Consider the following 22,194-nt stretch of genomic DNA (forward strand, 5'->3'; position numbering starts at 1 on the left):
CTTCTTAGTAATGATGGAGAAACTCAAACCATACAATTTCTAAGACACTGCTGAGTTACTGTTAAATAACTTAATGAGACATTGGTTTCCTCTTTTATATATTTTTTGAATTCACCCAAACCCTTGCTGGACTGTCCATGGAGCTCTGTCTCGTGGCTGTGGTCTAGCTCCTTGTGCTGTGCTCAGACCACTAAGGCCCTCATTACTGGAGGAGTAAATCACCTCGAGCAAGGCTGTCATTAACTAGAGCTTACTGACTTCCTATCTAGAATGGATCAAAGGAAAGCAGAGAGGTACAACTCACTTCATCACTGGCAAGTCAAAAGCAATGCCAGCAGGGACATTGGACCATTCCTGTCACTGTGGTTCTGACCTAACTTGGCACTCTTGTGTTATTCTAATGAGAGTAAGTCCGGTCCTGAGTTTTTGTTGCAGGTGCCAAAACACATTGTCGGAACATAGGGTTTGGAATTTTCTCTTTTTGCATCAATACTTGCCAAGAATAGATTAGAGGAATGCACTCGACTGTCATTGGCAGTCATGCATTGTTCAATCCTGAAGTTCTTAATGTGATCCCTGGCCCCTCTTTTTGTATCTTGATGTGTTTCTGCAAGACGCTGAACCCCGAACTTTGTCTGCGGAAGGTTTGTGTACATCGGTAAATGTGAGACATTGCTAAGTGCTTGGCCCTGCTCTCAGGTTAACGGTATTGCACAAGTGCAGTCTACTATTTAACATATTACAGTCCTTTTGTAGGTGAATATATCGCTAGGAACAAAGAGGCACATTTTAAATCAAGAACGTTTTTAATGACACTTTGGACGCTGACAATATCTCAGTAATGCTCCATTTTACTCCAAAAAACTTGTACATAATATCAAGCCCTGTAATGGATGCATTCAGGTGATGCCTTTGCTAATGAGATAGTGTGATTAATATGGTCCATTTACAAAGACAAACCAACTTTGGTTCATCAATATCAGCACACAGCTTTTGTCTGTTCCACCTGTCTTTTTCCTGTGTCGCCCTAACTTACTAGGAAGCCGTAACACTCCCAAATGATAGATGTACAGTGTGTACGGAAAGTATTCAGACCCCTTTTAAAATGTTCACTCTTTGTTTCATTGCAGCCATTTGCTAAAATCAAAAGTTCATTTTATTTCTCATTAATGTACACTCAGCACCCCATCTTGACAGTAAAAAACAGAAATGTAGAAATTTTTGCAAATTTATTAAAGAAAAACTGAAATATCACATGTTCATAAGTATTCAGACCCTTTGCTCAGTATTGAGTAGAAGCACCCTTTTGAGCTAGTACAGCCATGAGTCTTCTTGGGAATGATGCAACACGTTTTTCACACCTGGATTTGGGGATCCTCTGCCATTCTTCCTTGCAGATCCTCTCCAGTTCCGTCAGGTTGGATGGTGAACGTTGGTGGACAGCCATTTTCAGGTCTCCGGAGATGCTCAATTGGGTTTAGGTCAGGGCTCTGGCTGGGCCAGTCAAGAATGGTCACAGAGTTGTTCTGAAGCCACTCCTTTGTTATTTTAGCTGTGTGCTTAGGGTCATTGTCTTGTTGGAAGGTGACCCTTCAGCCCAGTCTGAGGTCCAGAGCACTCTGGAAGAGGTTTTCTTCCAGGATATCTCTGTACTTGGCCGCATTCATCTTTCCTTCAATTGCAACCAGTCGTCCTGTCCCTGCAGCTGAAAAACACCCCCATAGCATGATGCTGCCACCACCATGTTTCACTGTTGGGATTGTATTGGGCAGGTGATGAGCAGTGCCTGGTTTTCTCCACACATACCGCTTAGAATTAATGCCAAAAAGTTAAATCTTGGTCTCATCAGACCAGAGAATCTTATTTCTCATAGTCTGGGAGTCCTTCATGTGTTTTTTGGCAAACTCTATGCGGGCTTTCATATGTCTTGCACTGAGGAGAGGCTTCCGTCGGGCCACTCTGCCATAAAGCCCCAACTGGTGGAGGGCTGCAGTGATAGTTGACCTTGTGGAACTTTCTCCCATCTCCCTACTGCATCTCTGGAGCTCAGCCACAGTGATCTTTGGGTTCTTCTTTACCTCTCTCACCAAGGCTCTTGCTCAGTTTGGCTGGACGGCCAGGTCTAGGAAGAGTTCTGGTCGTCCCAAACTTCTTCCATTTAAGGATTATGGAGGCCACTGTGCTCTTAGGAACCTTGAGTGCTGCAGAAATTCTTTTGTAACCTTGGCCAGATCTGTGCCTTGCCACAATTCTGTCTCTGAGCTCCTTGGGCAGTTCCTTTGACCTCATGATTCTCATTTGCTCTGACATGCACTGTGAGCTGTAAGGTCTGATATAGACAGGTGTGTGCCTTTCCTAATCAAGTCCAATCAGTTTAATTAAACACAGCTGGACTCAAATGAAGGAGTAGAACCATGTCAAGGAGGATCAGAAGAAATGGACAGCATGCGAGTTAAATACGAGTGTCACAGCAAAGGGTCTGAATACTTATGACCATGTGATATTTCAGTTTTTCTTTTTTAATAAATTTGCAAAAATGTCTACATTTCTGTTTTTTTCTGTCAAGATGGGGTGCTGAGTGTACATTAATGAGAAATAAAATTAACTTTTTTGATTTTAGCAAATGGCTGCAATGAAACAAAGAGTGAACAATTTAAAGGGGTCTGAATACTTTCCGTACCCACTGTAAATGACTCTCTGAATGAGGCTCTTCCAGTTCTGGAAGCTTTGTCATTTGTAGTATAGATCAGAACAGTTGGCTATTTACAATAAAAAACACAATTGGAATGCAAACATATGTGGTAAAAACATCATAAAATGGAAAAAAAATAAGAAATTACACAAAGGTAAGTTAGTAAGACTTCCAAAGGTTTCTGAGGAAAATAAACACTTGTGAAGTTATGTACACTCCTCCAGTCCGCATGATTGGGATCAAATGCCCATCTTCTAATTAGTGGACGTCCCGCTCTAGCTTCTGGGGCACAGCCAACATGAGAATACTGAATACTGGAACTCGTACTGAAACATGCATTCTGTACTGAAAACTCAAGCGCTATACCCCAAGATATCATTAACCAACACTGCCTTTCCAATGCATGGAAAGAGGGTTTAAAAGAAATGTACTAGTGAGATTGACTAAAATATAAATACATGGTAAATGGACTGTACTCATATAGCGCTTTTCTAGCCTTTCCGACCACTCAAAGCGCTTTAACGCTGTTATCATTCACCCGTTCTCACCCATTCATACACTGATGGCAGGAGCTACCATGCATCAGGACTAACATACATTCATACACTGATGGCACAGCTATGGGAGCAATTTTGGGGTTAAGTGTCTTGCCCAAGGACACATCAAGATTCCTTAAATATTTTATCTTCAGCTACAATTACTTAAGCATGTGGTGGACCCTACATGAGAGGGAGGTGACTCGGATTAACTTTATGGCCCAGTTCTGGTGCTAATTCTAGTTTTTTTGTTAAAGTACATCTCTTCCTGGGACAAAGAGATTAGTGAAATGGACATCACCCATTTTCAAGACATTGACCACTAAGCATGCCACTATGTATTGGGAATTCAGTCTTACAGCTTCATGTCTCACAGTTGTAGTTTTCCTTTTAAGGGTTGTGGCTACAAGCAATTACTCAAAATATGTAATTCTTGATCTAAAACAGCATTCCGGCTCACTTTGCCGCTCTTATTTGTTTTCTTGTGGAGTGGTTTATGGCTGCAGCATATATGTTTACATCTGACTGTGTGTGTGTGTGTGTGTGTGTGTGTGTGTGTGTGTGTCTGTGTGTCTGTGTGTCTGTGTCTCCATGTGCTTACAGGACTACACTCTGGGTGATGAGACCCGGCTGGATAAGATCAATTTAGCGGAGCCAGATCAGTATAAGCTGCCTGACCTCAGCGCTGAGGAGCAGGCCGTCATTCTGGGGCTCTGGTAAGTCTTCTACGTCTTTCTGCAGCATTCTGTTTAATCGGTTGATCTCGGCTTAAAACGTAGCTGTGTTTAAAAAGACATTTTGAAAGGAATGGCTGTATGTGTTCAGTTCTTCACAAAGAAACTCGTATACCAGTTGTGTAACCTGAACTACTGAAAATGGTTTTACAAAAACTTGGGGGTCAGGGCACCCTGGTAGCACGCCCCATGTATCAAGGCTCAAGACCTTATCGCAGCGGCTCTGATTTGATTCCAGCTTGGCGCCCTTCGCTGCATGTCATCCCTGCTCTCTCTCCCCTGCCTTTCCTGTCTCTCACCAAGCTTTCATTATCAATAAAGCAGAAATTGCCACAAGAATATATCTTTTTTTTTTTAAATCCCAGACAATGGACTTAAACATTTGGCCATAACAGCCTGAAAGCGAGAGGAACTCCAAGCAACTGCCCTATTGGCACCTATGTTGACTCAGACCAAAGGAATTTGGAGGACAACAAACTGTTTGTTGTCTGTTTAACACACACATTTCACACAATGTCTTCATTAAGTGGCCCTAACTCCTCATGTAAAAAAATTAAGAGATAGGATTTATGTTTCTGGTATAACAGGTGTGCCTCATCTTAAACCCTTTGGAAAGACATATTTGGCAGAGTTGTCACTTTAAAGTAGACATCACCATGGCAACCTTTGATGAACCAGCTGTAGCAGTAGCAGCTTTAGCAGTGGTATCATCAGAGTGACGGCCTTCAGGAAGAAACTGTTATTGTGTCTTGGTTGTTTTTGGCGTACGGTGTTCAGTAGCTTCTACCAAAGAGAAGGTGTAACATGGTTTGAAGGGTCTGCAGTGATGTTACCTGCACATTTCCTGACCCTGTAGCTGTATAAATCCTGGGTAGAGGGCAGGCTGGCACCAATAATGTCCTCTGCAGTCCTGAATGTCTGTTGTAGTCTGTTCCTGTCCTTTTTGGTGGCTGTTCAAAATCACGCAGTGATGGGTGTGCAGAGAACAGACCGGAGGATCGCAGCGTAGAATTGAATCAGCAGCTCCTGAGGCAGGTTGAACTAGTACCTCCTTTGCAGGGCCTTTTTTCCGGATGGTGTCTATGTTGGATGTCCACTTTAGGTCCTAGGAGATGGTGGATCCCAGAAACCTGAAGAATTCCACAGATTGAACATAATATAACAGTCAGTGATTAATCCCCATGCTGCTGCTGGGACTTAAAAGGTCCAGTGAAGGTCAATGGAGCAGTCAGTGAGATTGCTAGGAGATGATGGATGAGCAGCAGGTCTGTCTAAATTTATGGTGGATCCGCACACCTGCTTGCTTCGCAAGACATTCACAAGACTCTTGAGTCTTCCAGAGAGTGAAAAAGACAGATTAATGCAAAAAATAAGCACTCTATTCTTATTGGGGAATTACTAGTTACTTATTTGTTGATCCAAAAGTTAGGCTTTTATGCAACTGGGGGGTTGATTGGAGACATACGCTCATAAACTGATAATTGCATTTTTGTCTGAGCAAAGGTGAAGTTATTGTAACGGGGTAAACGCATTGCAAGGTGAATTACTACTACTGGATCCATTCAGCCACAGTTCTGTCTTACAGTTTGAGTCAAATACACAATCAGGTACTTGCATATTTAAGTGCAAAAAACATGAAGACACTGGATAGAACTTATGCACATGGAGCATCAATGGACGTAGAGCCATTACACAGCACCAACAGTTGCATTGGTTAAAATGGGAGAATAATTCCGATTGGTGACTGAAATATGTATGGTGTTGCAGGGGTGTTGATGTAATCTAGTGTCTTAAGTGACAGTTTCAGTGTCTGAAGTAAGTTGTAAGTTTGACCGGACACAGTGCGTTCAAGAATTTGATTTACCTCTTTATTGTCTGTGCGTCCTGTATTAATCAGAGCTCATCGCAGGATGTGATTACTTTTTATTACATTTTAGCCATGTTCCTCTGGAATGTGACCGTGTCTGGATTTATTTAGTTTCTCCCTCTCTGGATGTGCGGCGTTCTTAGCAGCTCTTACATTACCGTTTGGGTAAGGTACATTAAACGGCACAATTTGGATTCTATACTTGAAACATGAAATTAAAGGTTCTTAAATTGTCATAATCTCTTGTTTCATTTGATCCGTAAGTAGTTTACCTTGAAAGTTAATTATTGATCTTGGAACAGCAGTCTGTCTCAACTCAAGGTCTACTTGTTCTGGAGCTTTAACTGCTGAAAAATTTGAACAACTAATCTATCTGGTGATTAAAGACCATCAGATATGGTAGAAAGCTGTGGACAGGGGTTGTACGTGGACTTTAAGTTGAGATTTTTTTCATAGAAGTAAACATTTTGACATTTTGTAACCTCAGGCAAGTTAGGAAGTTTATTTGTTTTCGTGGTGTTTAATCATATTTTCATTCTGTCTCTTAACTGCTCTGATCAGGAGTAAGACGTAAAAAGTCCGTCAGACCAAGGACACGTAACTTTGTTTCAATATAGAGAGAACGGTACACATTTTCAGAGTCTGTCCTGGAATGCATGTTTAGTGTAGCACTCATTTGACACTCGGTTTCAATCAAATTAAAAGTGACAAGTAGTTGTGTCAAGAATGAATTGACGGTACAGATGTTGTCTGAAGCTTTTTGACCATACGACAAGCACTACTGATGAAGCATACTGTCAGCTTACACCTACTCCCTCAAAGCCAGGTACAATTAGCTAGAGTATCATCTATCGTAAAAACAGAGTTGTGTATATCCATAGATGGATTATGAATTTGGGCCCCTGGGACAGACTTGTGAACTAACTACTGACACACAAGTGCCCTTTCTTTGTGGTCTTTTGGGGCCCCTGAATGGTTATTTCATGTCTCTATGTGGTCCTAAGCCAGAGGAGCGAGGAGTGAGAAATCTAAGTGGCACAAAATCAGGAAATGAGAAAGACCCCTCTCTCTCTTTCCCTACAGGCCCCACAGCTCACTAAGCTCTCTGAAAGCTTTAGTTAATACAGATACATAGGGCTGCAACTAACGATTATTTTAATAATCGATTAATCTGTCGATTATTTTTTCGATTAATCGATGAATCGGATAAAAAAAAAATAAATAAAAAAAAGCATTAATTTCCAACCCTTTATTCAAAAACAGAACTGACTGTGCACTTTCTGAAGATGAAGACAGGTTGCTCGAACATCCCTGAGCTGTTAAAGTATTAATTTAAAAAATATATATCACGAGTGGGGTTCAGCGGGTTACCCACGCCTCTGGGCGAAGGGTAGACACGCTGATCCACTCAGTGTGGCGCGCGTGCAGCCCCGGACATCTAAGGGCATCACAGACCTGTTATTGCTCAATCTCGTGCAGCTGAACGCCACTTGTCCCTCTAAGAAGCTGGACGCCGACTTAATTAACCAGACAAATCGCTCCACCAACTAAGAACGGCCATGCACCACCACCCACAGAATCAAGAGAGCTATCAATCTGTCAATCCTTTCCGTGTCCGGGCCGGGTGATGTTTCCCGTGTTGAGTCAAATTAAGCTGCAGGCTCCACTCCTGGTGGGGCCCTTCTGTCAATTCCTTTAAGTTTCAGCTTTGCAACCATACTCCCCCCGGAACCCAAAGACGTTGGTTTCCCAGACGCTGCCCGGCGGGTCATGGGAATAACGCCACCGGATCGCTAGTTGGCACCGTTTATTGTCCGAACTACGACGATATCTGATCGTCTTCGAACCTCCGACGTTCGTTCTTGATTAATGAAAACATTTTTGGCAAATGCTTTCGTCAGTCTTGCGCCGGTCCAAGAATTTCACCTCTAGCGGCACAATACGAATGCCCCCGGCCGTCCCTCTTAATCATGGCCCCAGTTCAGAGAAAACCCACAAAATAGAACCGCGTCCAACAGCGGTATTGGACGAAGGTATTGAAATGTACTCTTGTAATTTTTTGTGAGAAACAAATTATGACTTTAACTTCGTAGCACTAAACACCAAAACACTAGCTCTAAGCAACTTCGAATACATCATTAAGACTACTAATGCCCCCTCGAAAATAAATGTCATACAATCCAATAAGTTATTTCCAAATCCTGTTGAACTGTGTTTTTATGCAAATAACCATGACCGTAATGTTAAAGTAAGTAAAGTTAAGGGATAGCATTTAGAATTTTGGACATTTTTTTTTGTCCAATAGTTTGAGGCAAGTGGCAGAAAAAGGTTAATATCAAGCCTCAATACCAGAAAGGAGGTAGTTGTAGTAATCAAGTCTTGAAAAGCATGAATGACCTTTCCCAGGTCAGTGCGTGAGAGGATTGAACCAGTGGAAGAGTTCTACTTTTGCTCCCGTAGGCTGTGCTGGTGTATGGGTATGAATGATTAGATAGTGCAGGTGGCACCTTGCATGGTAGCCCCTGCCATCAGTGTATGAATGGGTGTGAATGGGTAAATGATGACATGTAGTGTTAAAGCGCTTTGACTGGTCAGAAGACTAGAAAAGAGATATAAAAGTAAATTTACTGTGATCTATCATTTTAAAAATTCCACTTTCCAGCCAACAAATGTTAAAATTCAAAAATGTAAAGTCAAGTTAAAAAAAAGGGAAATTGCTCTTTAATAAATGCAGAGGAAAAGTCAATCAATAAATGTGTGGCGTTGGCCTTTGGGGTCTCACAACGTCTAAGCAAAAGGTTGAGAAGGACAGGCTGGCTCTACACCTCTACCAGCTCTGTAGGCAAAATGCAGAGGGTCTAAGCTATTATCTGTCTACCTCACTCCTTATTTGCTTTTCATAACTAAAGAAATGTAGAAACACTGGCTTAAAGTCATTTACAATTTTTAAATATGACTATTATGGAGTGTTTCTAAATTTTGTGAAACTTTTTATAGTTTAATAGACTGTAAAGAAAAATGAAGTGGAATAGACTACTCGGCTCTGCCATATTTTAAGCTCTAGGGTTTGGCTCTTCCTTATGTTGGAAGATCCTTCTAACACTCTGAATAGCAAGTCTTGGTCCTTTGTTTTATATCGTCAACATCTGAAGAAAAGTCATTGTCAAATCTTAAATCATTTTTGATTTGTTTTTTGGAAATATCTTGATTTCCTTAGTAGGAATTTGTGTAATTCCTACTAAGGAAATCAAGACAAAAAGCAACATAGTCACAAATAGCCCATTGAGTTCATTAATACAGTGAAGGGCCTCTTATAATACAAGCCATACAGTACACTCCAAGCCCTGTAGGGCGAGAGAAAAAGCCTCAGTCCAAACCTGAACTTGTCTTTTTTACTTACTTTTCCATTCTTAACACCAGTTCACGTGGAAAGGAGGTGCACTGTGTTGAGAATCCCAGTGGGGGTCCAGCAACAGACCTAAAAGTCCCCCTATTAGAACATAACAGAGATCAAGAGTTTTTTTCCACTGAGTATGACAGGTGACCTGTAGAAGCTGTCTAGCAACCTCTTAAAGGTACAGTGGTTGAAATCCCCGAGAATACAATTTGCAGCATCCGGACAGATGGATTGCAAGTTCTGAACCACTCTCAAGATAGTTTCAGCAACAGTTTTTGCATCCGTTTTGGGATGAATTGATAAAACGGTGACGCATATCTGTGGGAATTCCCTCGAAGATAAGAGCCTTGATGAAACAGAAAGCAGTTCAACATTGGGAGGGCGCAACAGTTTCCGTACAGCAATATTGGTACACAATCTGTCTGCTGTACAAACATAAACCTCCACCTTGCAATTGCCCCATAATTCCACAGTCCCGTTCCAAGTGTGGAGGGAACACAAACCTATTGATATTCAATGAAGAATCCAAATCCAAGAAGCTGAGCCAGGTTCATGCCATCAAACAGGCATTCTGTATTCACAAAGGTGATGTACGTTATCCTGCAGTTCAGCAACCTTTTTCCTCAATGAGTGGTCATTTGATTGCTGTAACCCTCGCACGTCTCCTTATTTTCCGCCTTTCCTGCGTATCCTAGTAGGCTTTTAACAAGTACTGCCAGGCTTGATATAATCCTGATCATAACCCTGCTTCTGATTAACAGTTTTGTACAGCATGCAGTCCACTGAATCGTCCATAGGAATGTCCAAGAATGGGTGATTCCACTGCATTCCAAACGGAACTATTAGATGCATTGCCATGAGATTTGGTACACATTCCCTATGCTCCCGGTAATAACTTTGATTCCCTAAGCTAGGACCACCTTCGGGTCAGCATTTCCATTGGTCAAATACTTTGATTAGGAACAGTCTACCTGCAATTCTAATGACATCCCCTTTAGCCTCAGCTTTGTTTATTGGCAATTAGCAAATGTTAGCATGCTAATATGCTAAACTGTGAACATAGCAAACATTATACCTGCTAAACATCAGTGTTCAGCAGTGGCGTTTTGATTATGTTAGCATGCTGACTTTAGCATTTAGCTTTAGCTTAAACCACAGCTTCACAGAGCTGCTAACATAGCTGTAGACTTAGTCTTGTTTCATAATGTATATACTGTTGACCAAGAGTGTTGTATTGCAGCACTGACTTCCAGAAGAATAACCCCGTCCACAAACTGACTGAAGAGGAACTCCTGGCCTTTACATCTGTAAGTAATTGTTCATTGTTTTTGTGACACCGTAGTTACAGATGCCCTGTTTTTGTCCTATTGCTTTTGCATTGAACATCCCTCACTTTTATTGAAATCCCAAAGCCCTTATACTTTCAACAATATATGAATCTTAACTAGGGCTGAACAATTAATCAAATGCAAACAAACCTCGGCATCTTTCCACTGGGCTTCACGTGCACACATGGTGCTCCACGTGGCATATGCAAATCACAAAAGACGAAGAAAACCACTTGGTTCTTCAGTACGTGGTCGAGCGAGTGTGTGGCGGTGGATGAGCTCAAAGCAGACACCTATTGGCAATCGGAGTAAAGAAGAAATTAATAGTAAATTTGTCATCTTTTAGTAGATGTAAGGTGTAGGTTTCAGTTCCTGTGATTTAACACTGCACCTGCTGAAGGAAGAAGTTCCCATGTCTTGCTTCTAAACTGCTGGAGAAAGTGAAATCCTGGAGGCAAAACATTCCTAATGCAAGAATGGTTAATAAAATGTATATTATTCACATTTAATCAATCATCATCTCATTTCATCGTAGTACATAGGCCTGGCATGAAAGTTGATATGTTGGCTGTATCCAGGATCCTGTCAAAGGTCACCTATCTGGGAGTGACCCTTGACTGAACCCTGTCCTTCAAGGAGCATCTGAAAGTAACGGCAGTAAAGGTCCCGACACAACCTGCTTTGTAAGCTTGCAGGCTCAAAAATGGAGAGCTCCTACATTGAACCTCAGTACTGCCCCTCTGCATTTCTGGTCCAGTTCACCCCATACACACCATGAGTCATAACAGGGACTATTTGCTCAACACTTTTCCCCCTGGCTCCCTGTCCTATCTAACCAACACATTCTCACACCAATGCGTCACATAACACAGCTTAGTCAGTGGCACTAAGCACCAAACCTCGAGGCTTTAGCTTTCCCTCTAACGTCAGGTTTGCTCATGTCAGTGTCAATATATGCTTGTTAAATGCAATAGCGTCTTCTCAAAAACTTCCATCTTCAAAGGAAGTTAGGTTTAGGCAACAAACACTTTAGGAAAAGAGCATGGATGAGTAACTTGGCTACGTACGTTACTACCACACATGAATCACGTGACTGCCATCGTAAACGACTCACATGACTAATTACTTGGTTGAAAAAATGTCTTAGTCTCCTGGATGAATGTCCTGTTTGTTTGACCCAGCCACCTACACTTCTGCCCTGTGACTATCTCGCTCTTTGAAATTTGTCAGTTGCTCTCCCATAATGCCGCAGGTAGGTGCTTTGCATACAGAAGCACTGACCAAGCTGCATTACTTGATGAGTTTGGAATAAGGGGGGGGGGGGGGTTATTATACTATATTTATCCCGGTATGGGGGAAATTTGTCTCTGCATTTCACCCATCCCTGTATATAGGGAGCAGTGGGCTGCCTATGACAGGCCCAAAGATAACACCCCCACATATCCAACTAGTCGCACCTACTCAAAGGTTGCTCCAAAAGGTCAAAGATTCCTCTCATCTACCAATCCACGAAGACATCTTCAATCCACCTACTGCTCCTCTGCTGTCAATGTTACCAATTTGGAGACAAAAAGCAGCCGACTTTACCACCCAATCTGCTTCGGAAAAGAAATGGGAGTCAAAGGATGTCCCAAACAAACATCTGGTGTCAGAACCCACTCAACAGGCTCCTGGCTGACACCAACCTCCAGCCAGAAAAGAGACCGTGGTCAAACTTCTGGTGTGTCCGAGACAATACAGCGAGGCCACAATTCTACGCTAACCTAAAGAGTTTAGCGTAGATGCTGCAATGGCATCAGTTATATCAGAACGAGAGAGTAAAGAACTGACGGCTTTAGGGATGGAAAATATATTTTAGTTTTTCTCCCGACTGGCTTAGGCTAGAGTTTGATTGACAGATGATTCATGTAATCACCTGCCAAGTGTTTTTTGAAAGTTCCTGCTCTTTTCCAAACAGTTTCTAATGACGGCTTCTCAGATAGTTCTGAATAACAAACCATCTGGCGGGTCAGGTTAGGTGCAGACAGCTGCATAGATTATAATGAGGGCGCATCTATTGCCTGAGAAGTGCGAATCATTACAGCAGTGGTTATTGCAGACACACCTGGCAGAGATCTGCACTTTACCGATTTTACTTTTCTAGTTTTAACTTTTAATCCACCACCATGTGTCAAAGTTTAGTCTATTTTGCATAATGCCCTGTTTGGCAAGGTTGATCAGTTCATCCACCACGTCTAAATATTTTGACAATCAGCAAAACTATGTAAAACAAATAAATTGCTTGTAGAATCAGAAACATTGCTATACAAATTTTGACTCAAGTCATTCATTTTAGGACTTCCTTGTGGTTTTTGATTGAAATTTGTTGGTGGCACTAGAAAAGTCAAAGAATGAACAAAGTATTAGGATTCATCCTCTGGGAACCATGAATTCCATTGTAATCCCTTCAAAAGTTGTTGACATTTCAGTCTGCACCAAAGTTGCTAGCAATATCGCTAGCACGGCTAAACACGTTATAAGTGTGTAGTGATTCAGCTCTTAATGTTCCTTACATTTTCCTTACGTACTTCATTCCGTCAGTAGTAGGGCAATAAGGGTTTGTGTTTGTGCTGAACCTTCACAGTCGGGTCACAGTAGTCCAGGGGTCACGGTACGGGGTCCAGAATATATCGTATGTAGATAGATGCATGTACTATGGAACCAAAGTTTAGGAGCTAGAGTTCCGCCTGGAAACATTTAGCTGTTAGCAACAGGTTAGTGCAACAAGTTTATTGCCATGCGAGCCGGTCAAACTATGACGAGCGCAAATATAACATTGGAGCTGGAAGACCAAGGTCTTTAATAAAGAGTTTTGTACACGACAAGGACAGAATGTTGGCATTGCTAATGCTAATGCTAATATTTAAGTCAAAGTTGACATTGGGCAAATTGTTCCCTCACTCCCCAGCAGGAGTAAAGGAGCAGCATTGCGCATCAGGGATGGTGTTTGTCATTGCACACATCAGCACAAAGACAACAGATGACACCTCAAATGATCACATTTGGATGTAAGGACTTTGCTGTGGTCAACAAAACACAGACTGCTAAAAATATTGTCTATAAATGTACTACTAAATCATTTAAAATGGTAGATTTTGCAACAGATGCATTATGACTTTTTCTAAATTCACTGTTTTGAACTTGACTTGGGAATTCATAGCGAAGGGTTGAGACCTACTTGTGACTTCTACAACTTGCCCTACCTGAGCTTGGAACTGTGTGAACTCAAAGTGAAGTAAAGTTTCCTTCACCACCATGTCCACTTCTATTTACATTGAAGTAAACAATATGCATTTATGATCTTACCTCGTGAGTGAAATTAAAGTGGCATAATTATGGAAAAAACTAATCTTGCACACTGCTCACTTCTACTCACTTAATGAATGACATTTTTACTATATTAAGTCCAAGTTTTCGGTGTGCAAGAACTTAGAAAAATTGCACATATACAATTTTTATTTTTTTAAAGAACACATGGTGCAGTTCAGCTCATCTCAGAATAACTGTTAAGCTGAAAAACCCCTTTGTCCTGAACCTATGCCGTATCCTAATTCCTATGTCCTGGATTCTGTTCAGTAAAGCTATGTTTATACTCTAGCTTGAAGTATGTACAGAGGCATTTGTAGTCTATCCGTACAAACAAAATGAACTGTGAAGAATCAAAAAGACGTGTAACTCATAGATATGCCCGTAGACTGGAGGTGTAACCGGCAAAACGCCATAAACCAACCTCCTCAATGACGAGGAGGAATTACCTGTAAACTCGTATCTCATATTCATGGACTACTTTATTGCCTTTGTACAAGCCCTGTAAGGAATAAAGTAAAATATTGCATGCATTATAAAGAGAAGAAGGTTGAATATCCTGTAAACAATTTGATTTAGCTGTAAAATATTTACTCATAAAGACCTGTTTCTAAAGCATTTAAAAGTGAATTGGCCTTTGTATAATCCCTAGATGTGCAAATAGAGCTTTTATCAGTGAACTATTTGTCACAATTACAGGAGTTCAAGCTTAAGTCCAGCTCGTCTAATTATTAATATTTCAGCTAATGATGCTATCCAAATGATGAGCTGGGAGATCAGTTTGAACAATGAGCTGGGATGGAAAAGCTGCAGGCGGCTGCTGGCTCTGTGAGCAGGCATCTTCCCAGCCTACATGTAGATCCAGGAATCTGCAGGCTGGTTAGATGGTTGTCACATGTCTAGCTGCCTTCATCAAGACATTACTTCTGTCACTTTCCTGGAGGACCTTGTGGAGCTTGTATGACTGTTATTACCCAACATTATATATGATCCTTGCATGTGGGAGTGAAGCTGGAGTGAACTACAGTTTTGCCATCATGGAGAGGTGAACAACATGCAGAAAGGTCTCGGACTCAGCCCAACTAAAACTAGAAGAGCTCGAAAGAAAGTCATGGACCAGAAAACCATCTTTGCAAAGTTTGCCACATGCCGGAGAAAAGAGGAAGAGACCTTAGGGAGAGCAACAGAGGAGGATCCTCTATCAGGATGGACTGAAGTGTGATCGATGTCATGTGTACAGAATGTACAGCATAACAGAGATACAACACATTCAATGCAAAACACCATTATAAAAACTAAAATAATTGAATGTATAGTTGTTAATATATAGTAAGTTCTTTATAAAATGAGAACATACACAGTACTTTAAATTTGTGAATTATTTCATTCACACAGAAGTATACAAAAATATTGATTGAATTACCAGAAAATATGCTATATTGTGATATGTATTGTTATTGAGATATGAAATAACCTTTCTATCAGGATTTAATGACCCCACTTATGTCCAGCTCCCACCTTAAGACCATTATGCATTACCATACAGCACGTTCCCTTCAACGCAAACCTGCATCATGACGGCCCTCACCTGTCTGATCGTCTGTCTGATTCCCTTCCACAGACTGGTTGGCTCATAAATCAGGACTGCGTTGAAGGAACATGTCTTCTTTAACCGAAAGATATTGACTTTGGAGATCCCAAGTCAGAAAAACTGTCTAATACGCTATGAAGGATAATTTATTAGCTGTCGTACGATAAATCTATGGTCAGTCCAGCCTTTTGCTAATTTTATTCGGACAATAGTAATAGTGTACTTGCACATTTTAGTCAGAAAACATTATCCTGGTAAAGCTTTTGTTCAAATAGCCAAGTCACAAATAATATAAATGGTCACCGCAAACAAATTCAGCCTAATTGCTTATAAAGGTCAAAAAAACATTAACACTACTTTTATTCCTTCATTATTTCCAATTTGCCATTTTTTGCAATTAATTCAAAGCTACCATCAATGAAACGTAACCTTCTCTCCTTGTACTTCAATTAAAAAAGTCAACAAAGAAATTGAGGGATTGTGCCGTATTAGCTGCTAAAATGCTTTTAACCTGCTGTAATGGCTCACATGGTTAATTTAGCGTAATGTACATTTCCAACACTGACTATTGTCTGTACAACACGGTCATGTCATACACGTCACTCCAATTTTTTGTTCTCATAAATACTGTTTTTATTCACTTATTTCAATTGGTTTCTACATTGTTGTTTTTTCTATCGCTATTAATTCACCATCGGCGAAACTCAAACTCTTCAGTTTTAGGTATACCATAATATTATCAAGGGCAGCTATGATATACATCCATGCAATGTTTTCTTAGGGTTGTAAAGACTGGCCGTTACCTGGCAAAATCATTCCAAGAGTCTTAGACACAGCAACATCGATACAAAACTCTGAATCCGATATTGAGGGGAATCGTTAAAAAATGGACCGTCATAAACAGATATAGTCAGAACTTGTTAAGTGCTATCTGTGTATGAGCGGAGACTGAGGCAGAGAGAACCGAGAGAGGGGGAGCAGCAGTCCAGCTCTGTGCAGGCAGTCACTAGTCAACACTGTCATCGTCATTGGATGCAGTAGATTCAGAATGCTCTATCTAAGATAAAGAGCATTACGTTTGAGACATAAGACATTAAAACTGCAATGTGGACACTTTTTTGTTTTATAATTATTCTAACAAACTTATTGTCCAGTCTACTTTAAAATACAATAGAAAATAATCAGCCCTAATATTAGAAGTATTAATAATCATTTTAAGTTGAGGTTTCTATCACACTACTGTAAAGAATGTCCTCTTCTATCGTTGCTTTTGAGATTAGCTTAGTGCTCGTTTGTGTTAATGACATGACAAATGCTGAACATGCCTTATTATTTGATTTGAATTGCTCAGTGATCAATGTTGCTAGAGGTAGAACTGTCTAATTAGGACAATTTACTGTTGCACTAAGGAGTCCAGCAAGACTCTCTAAGCATCCACAAACATCATTAGTGTGTTTTCATCTTGCCTCAAACCATGTATCACATTCATTGTATATTTCCATTGTGATCAACATAGTGTAAGTAGAAACTATTAACAGATTCTGCATTCACATGTAGAATCTGCAGCAAACGGGACAAGATTTTGGCATCCGAAGTGTTTTGGTTCAAGGAGTCTTTGGTTGAATGCAGGTAAACTGTCCGTATTAAGAACAAACGAGGTCGAACGCATTTGCTGAAATGTAATCTCAGAATCCATAATGATGGTGATGGTCATTTGTTTAAAATGAGCTTGTTAGCTGGCTACTTATGAAACAATCTGGTTTTACACGGTGTGTCTCAACTCCAACACCAGTCTCGCATCTCAACTTGCTAAACAGACTGTAAACAATGAGCGGCACATGAAGGAAGTCTTGGCCCAGATATCTGCTGGCCTCACTGGAACCCCAGAAACACAGCTACTTGCCCCCAGAGGCGTACCCATCGTCTGAGCGATGGGGGGTTGTTGTTGATTGTTGTATAAATTGTAATGAATAAATCGAGCCAAAAAACTTGAGCTCATACAAAATGCTAGAGTCATGCCTGCCTGTATATCAGCTGGATGCCCCTGTTCCCTTTAATCAGCTCATCTGAACCTGTACCACTAAGCTCTCCCAGCTATATTACAGCAGATCATCACCACTGCACACAGATAAGGACTTTCTGGCTGTTACATGATTTAATAGTTAGGTTTTCTGACTGAAGATAGATGGTTGACTTGTCACTACAGAGCACAGCACACACCTGGGCCCTGTGTCCCTTTTAGAAAAGGGGAAGGAGAAGTTGTACAGCTTCTCCCCTTTTACAACTAAAGAGGGATGAGAAATGATGCTAAGCCACATTGTTTATTGCTATGGACGTTAAGGTTGTACATTTTTCGATTCTCTACTCATGCAGTAGTGTGAACTAGCAAGATAATGATGTCAGTCTTAGTTAGTTTTTAAGCCTGGCTGTCACTAATAGAGTATGCAGTAAACTGTAAATGAAAATGCATTAGTGTGTGTTTCCCTGCGCTGCTTTAAAAAAAGTGCTCCTGCTCTGCATGGAATTTGTTTCTATGACAGTATCTTGACAACATGTCATCACTCTAACCACTGTCGAGTGATAGACTAGCACCACCCGTCAAAATGGGAGAGTGATTAAGTATACGGACACCAGATCAAGCAGTGGATGATTTCTTGTCTTGGATTAACTTGTGGAAACACGAGAAAGAGAAGACTCCTGTTCACAATTCTTTTTTTTCTTGTTTATCATAAATGGACTGCAACTGCATTTGGTTGTGCAACCCTGTGTTGTAGAATGACAGTAAATGATCCTTGATCCACGTAGATACTGTGAGGCAGCACAAGAGAAATGAAGTGGAGCATCAGTGGAGCCAAACGCAGCATCAGGCAGAACAAGTTTAAATGAGATGAACAAAGCTAAGGTTTATTTCTAGTCAAGTCTTGCTTCTGTCAATAAAACGCAACCATTTCCTCCCATTAAACATCTTCGAACAGCTCAAAGTGCATTAACCCTCACTTTACTGGTGCGCTTTAAAATGAAAGTGGTAAGTTGCATTGACTGTACCTTAATAGCTATTAGAAAAATGCAAAGTGACATGCAGCTGTATGAATGGGCGGTCTAGAAGCAATCTAATACAACTGAGTTATATTCATTAAAGACTATTGATTTAATAAAAAAATACTAACTCATTGAGTCCGATGAATCACTTAATTTAAATTGAGGATTTTGTTTGCGTTTTAGTTTTTTAGTGTGATGAAGTCTTAAAATATGAAAATGGACATTTGAAGCTTCATTCTAAAACCTCAGAAGCTTCAAATATATATGAAAGAATACATTTGGTACAGCCTGACTGAACAAACAAACCTTGACTTTGTTAAATCATCAGAATTGGAGTGTAGTCCTAGATTCTGATTTATTTTGAATGTCCTAATGCTGTCTAAAAGACTATCATACACTTTGTCCCTCCCTTGTCTGTCTGCAGTGTATTCTCAGTCAGCCGAAGTTCTGGGCTGTAGAAGTCACAGCACTTTGCCTCAGGACCAAACTGGAAAAGGGGAATTCCCGATGTGTCGAGAGAGCCATGATGCAAACCCAGGTAAGGAGATGTGATGGGGATTGTAGTTCTATTTTTCTTGAAAAGTACTGGAAACATTATTTGCATGTTAGGATTCACAATCTGCCTTTTCTAATGAAGAATTAAATTGTTTTTCTATAAAAGCAGTTCAACTTAACCACTCATGGAAATATAAAGGTAGACAAACCACAGACAGTGCTTTGACCTGCATGGGCCTCCCTCACAGGGAATTCTTTTCTCTATGTGCCCAGAAAATGTAAACCTTCATGTTGGAATCAGATTTTGAGTTGCTTCTCACCAGGTGCAATGGTACAAAGAAAAAAGCAGCTGTTCTAACTATATAACTGTTATAAACCAACTATAGGCAGGAACATGAACGGCCTGTGCAGGGAAGAGGTCAGACAGCTACTGTGAATCAGCCAGTGAAAACATTATTATAGAGAATGTACATGCTGCTCCCACTGTCTGATTATTTTTACTGGACACTCTGTGTTCAACTCCGTTTTGTGTTTTAAGAGATTTTTGTGTTTTTGCCTTTAATTGATAATGACCGTAACGACAATAATTGTTGTACGTTAGCTAGCTAGTTCTACTTTGTTTGCTGCTCAGTGAAACGTAAATCTAGCTAAGCTACAAATTGACTGAGACACATATTTTGCTAAATCTCATTAAAACTTGAGCCGGTGACGCTCAGTTGCACCACTTTGATTTGTGTACTTGTCAATATACCCATCTAATTACCTGGATACACACACATTTTTGCTTTTATTCCCTAGTCCAGAACAATGGGACTGTTACTGCAAGCTTGAGCTGTATTCATAGTGTGTGTTGTTAGACGGAAATTACATTCCAGTAAGTAATCTTATCTGCACATGTGGATGTTTTATGTAAAACGAGCTGCAGAGCTCGACCTGGCTCACAGCGCCTGTGAGTTATTGAGTAACCTTGTTCTCTCTTTCAAAACAACCCTAAGCACAAACGGCTCCAAATATCATTTTGAATGTTGATCAATAACAGCCGTGAAAGACGTCATTATGGGATTATGAAAAACTGGTGAAGAAGTTTTGAGACTCAAACCCCTGGTTGGAAGATGATAGTTGCACTGCTCATGCTGAACTAAATAAATATAGCATGGCTTGTTCTTCTATTTTTAATGCAACCGTTTCAATCTTGAGGCTATGTTCTGAGAAAGAAATTGGAAGCACTTAATTTAATTTCGAAGTACTTTATGTAGTTGGAGTGCTTTTCCTATAAAAGGTACAATAAATTGAATCGAAGGTTCAACAAATGAAACACATTCCATCCTTCTAGTCTCTTTAGCAACAGAAAATATCATGTATGATGAAATACACCATAAATCAACATAATGCTGAATAAAATATGCTTTAATTAATTAATTAAAACCTTTTGGACCCTAAGCCTTTTTTTAGGCCTCTTCTCGAAAATTGTAACCCATACAAAAGAGACAACAATTCTGTAACTACAAGGTCTATTTTAAAAATTCTGATGCTTGAATAACACTAACACGATTGTGAGATTTGATGAGATGAGTAAATATTGTGTATATGTTACTGGTTAATAGTAGCTGAAGACTGAACACAGCAAACAGGGGAAATTCCCAGGTTCGCCTGAAGAAAAAGCACTGTAATTTATTAAATGAGGCCCTGGCTAGCCTAAAAACATTCCCAATTCATAGCACAAAGGGTGCAGGTACCTCACAAAAAGATTTGGTGTAAATAAAGTGAATCAAACCCCAATTATAGGTGTTTATCTAAAAAAAAAACATGCCAAATTCTCATTTTTGAACCAGAATTTGCAGCTGTTCCATTGTACTTTTATATACTATTTATCTATATATTTCACTATATTTCACTTTGTTTATCACTCATATTGTACATTCTATCCTAACAGAGCTGTTTGGCATCATTTTGACCCATTTTGACCTGTCGTATCTCTCCTGGATGTCTCTGTCTGTTTGTCTGGAGCCCTTGCTCAGGCTCTGCCGGGTGGATCTTGTCATGTGACCACTCGTTACAACCGGGTGCTCAATGCAACACACTCGTGTGTTTCATGAAGTGATTGACAGAATTTTCAGTCAATAAAACTCCAAAACCGTGCAGCGGTCAGCCCCCAAGCCCCAAGCCCCTGTATGATTTGCCGCCGGCATTCTGACCACCATTTTGGCTCAGATGAACGGAGAAACGCCATTTTAAGTTCCAGACGTACCTAGTTAGCAGTCAAAGACAAAACTAATAAGGAATATTTGCGAATTTCACCGTTTTGGCCCTCAAAACCGACTCAAGGTATGATACAGTTCTAATATTTCGCAGTGTGGGAGTTGTGCTTTCTGTGGCTTGTTGGCTGTAACTCCTGAACGCTTTGACGGAGAGTAATTTGGACGATACCGTTGAACTCTGTGTGAAGTGCTAATGCTCTTAGCTGTGTGATATGCCGGGGGAGACGCTATGGCCGCAATTTACGAAGCATTCTCTGAGTTGTTGGCTCGCCGGCTGTGGCGTAAAATGCATGATATTGTGGCGGATCTTCTTAGTTAGTTAGTAGAATAGTTTATAATGGTGTTTGCAGTGTGTAAAATGTTTAACGTGATTACATTAAGGAGACTTTTTTCAATAAAATAAAAAAAATAAATTTTATTTCTTTTTTTAAATTTCTTTATGAACTTTGATTTCTACGACGCTCTCTTCCATTCAAAATCTCGCTCTGAACCCCAAATGGGGCTCGCTCGGGTCCAACATTTAACTAAGGATTAATCCCAATATATATGTATTGCATTGCAATTTGTTAAATGTAAAAATATACATGAAACTTGTATCTGATCAACCTTCAAACGTATGGATCTTTCATTCAGACTGGACTTCCTGCATTTTCTTTAATGCCTTACCTGTACCTGGGGCAACACACCTTCACCACCACAGCCCGTTGCATTGTTTTAACGCAGGACTGTTTTTAGTGTAAACACTTAACACTTGTCTCCAGAATTTCCTGATATTCCCTGCTGGACGGACTATTGTACACATCAGTCTCTATGTTTTGTTAATGGAGGATTTACCTTTTATTTGAATCTGTTAAAAAGCTGAAAACTGAGTTTTAAAAATATGGCTACTCTAACCCGATATATAGTAAAACT

The 22,194-nt window shown here is 40.4% G+C and overlaps 1 protein-coding gene across 2 annotated transcripts in view; it reads left to right on the forward strand.

Annotated features, from left to right (window-relative positions):
- Positions 1-22,194, forward strand: part of ttc27 (tetratricopeptide repeat domain 27) — an 81,950-nt gene that overhangs the window by 29,544 nt on the left and 30,212 nt on the right. For both annotated transcript variants that reach the window (XM_079168931.1, XM_079168930.1), the window contains exons 8-10: positions 3,832-3,944; positions 10,467-10,533; positions 18,954-19,067. In XM_079168931.1, coding sequence (XP_079025057.1) covers positions 3,832-3,944; positions 10,467-10,533; positions 18,954-19,067 — 294 coding nt within the window. The remainder of the gene's footprint in view (positions 1-3,831; positions 3,945-10,466; positions 10,534-18,953; positions 19,068-22,194) is intronic.

This window comes from Pholis gunnellus (genome assembly GCF_910591455.1).
Source record: "Pholis gunnellus genome assembly, chromosome: 11".
NCBI classification, from domain to species: Eukaryota; Metazoa; Chordata; class Actinopteri; order Perciformes; family Pholidae; genus Pholis; species Pholis gunnellus.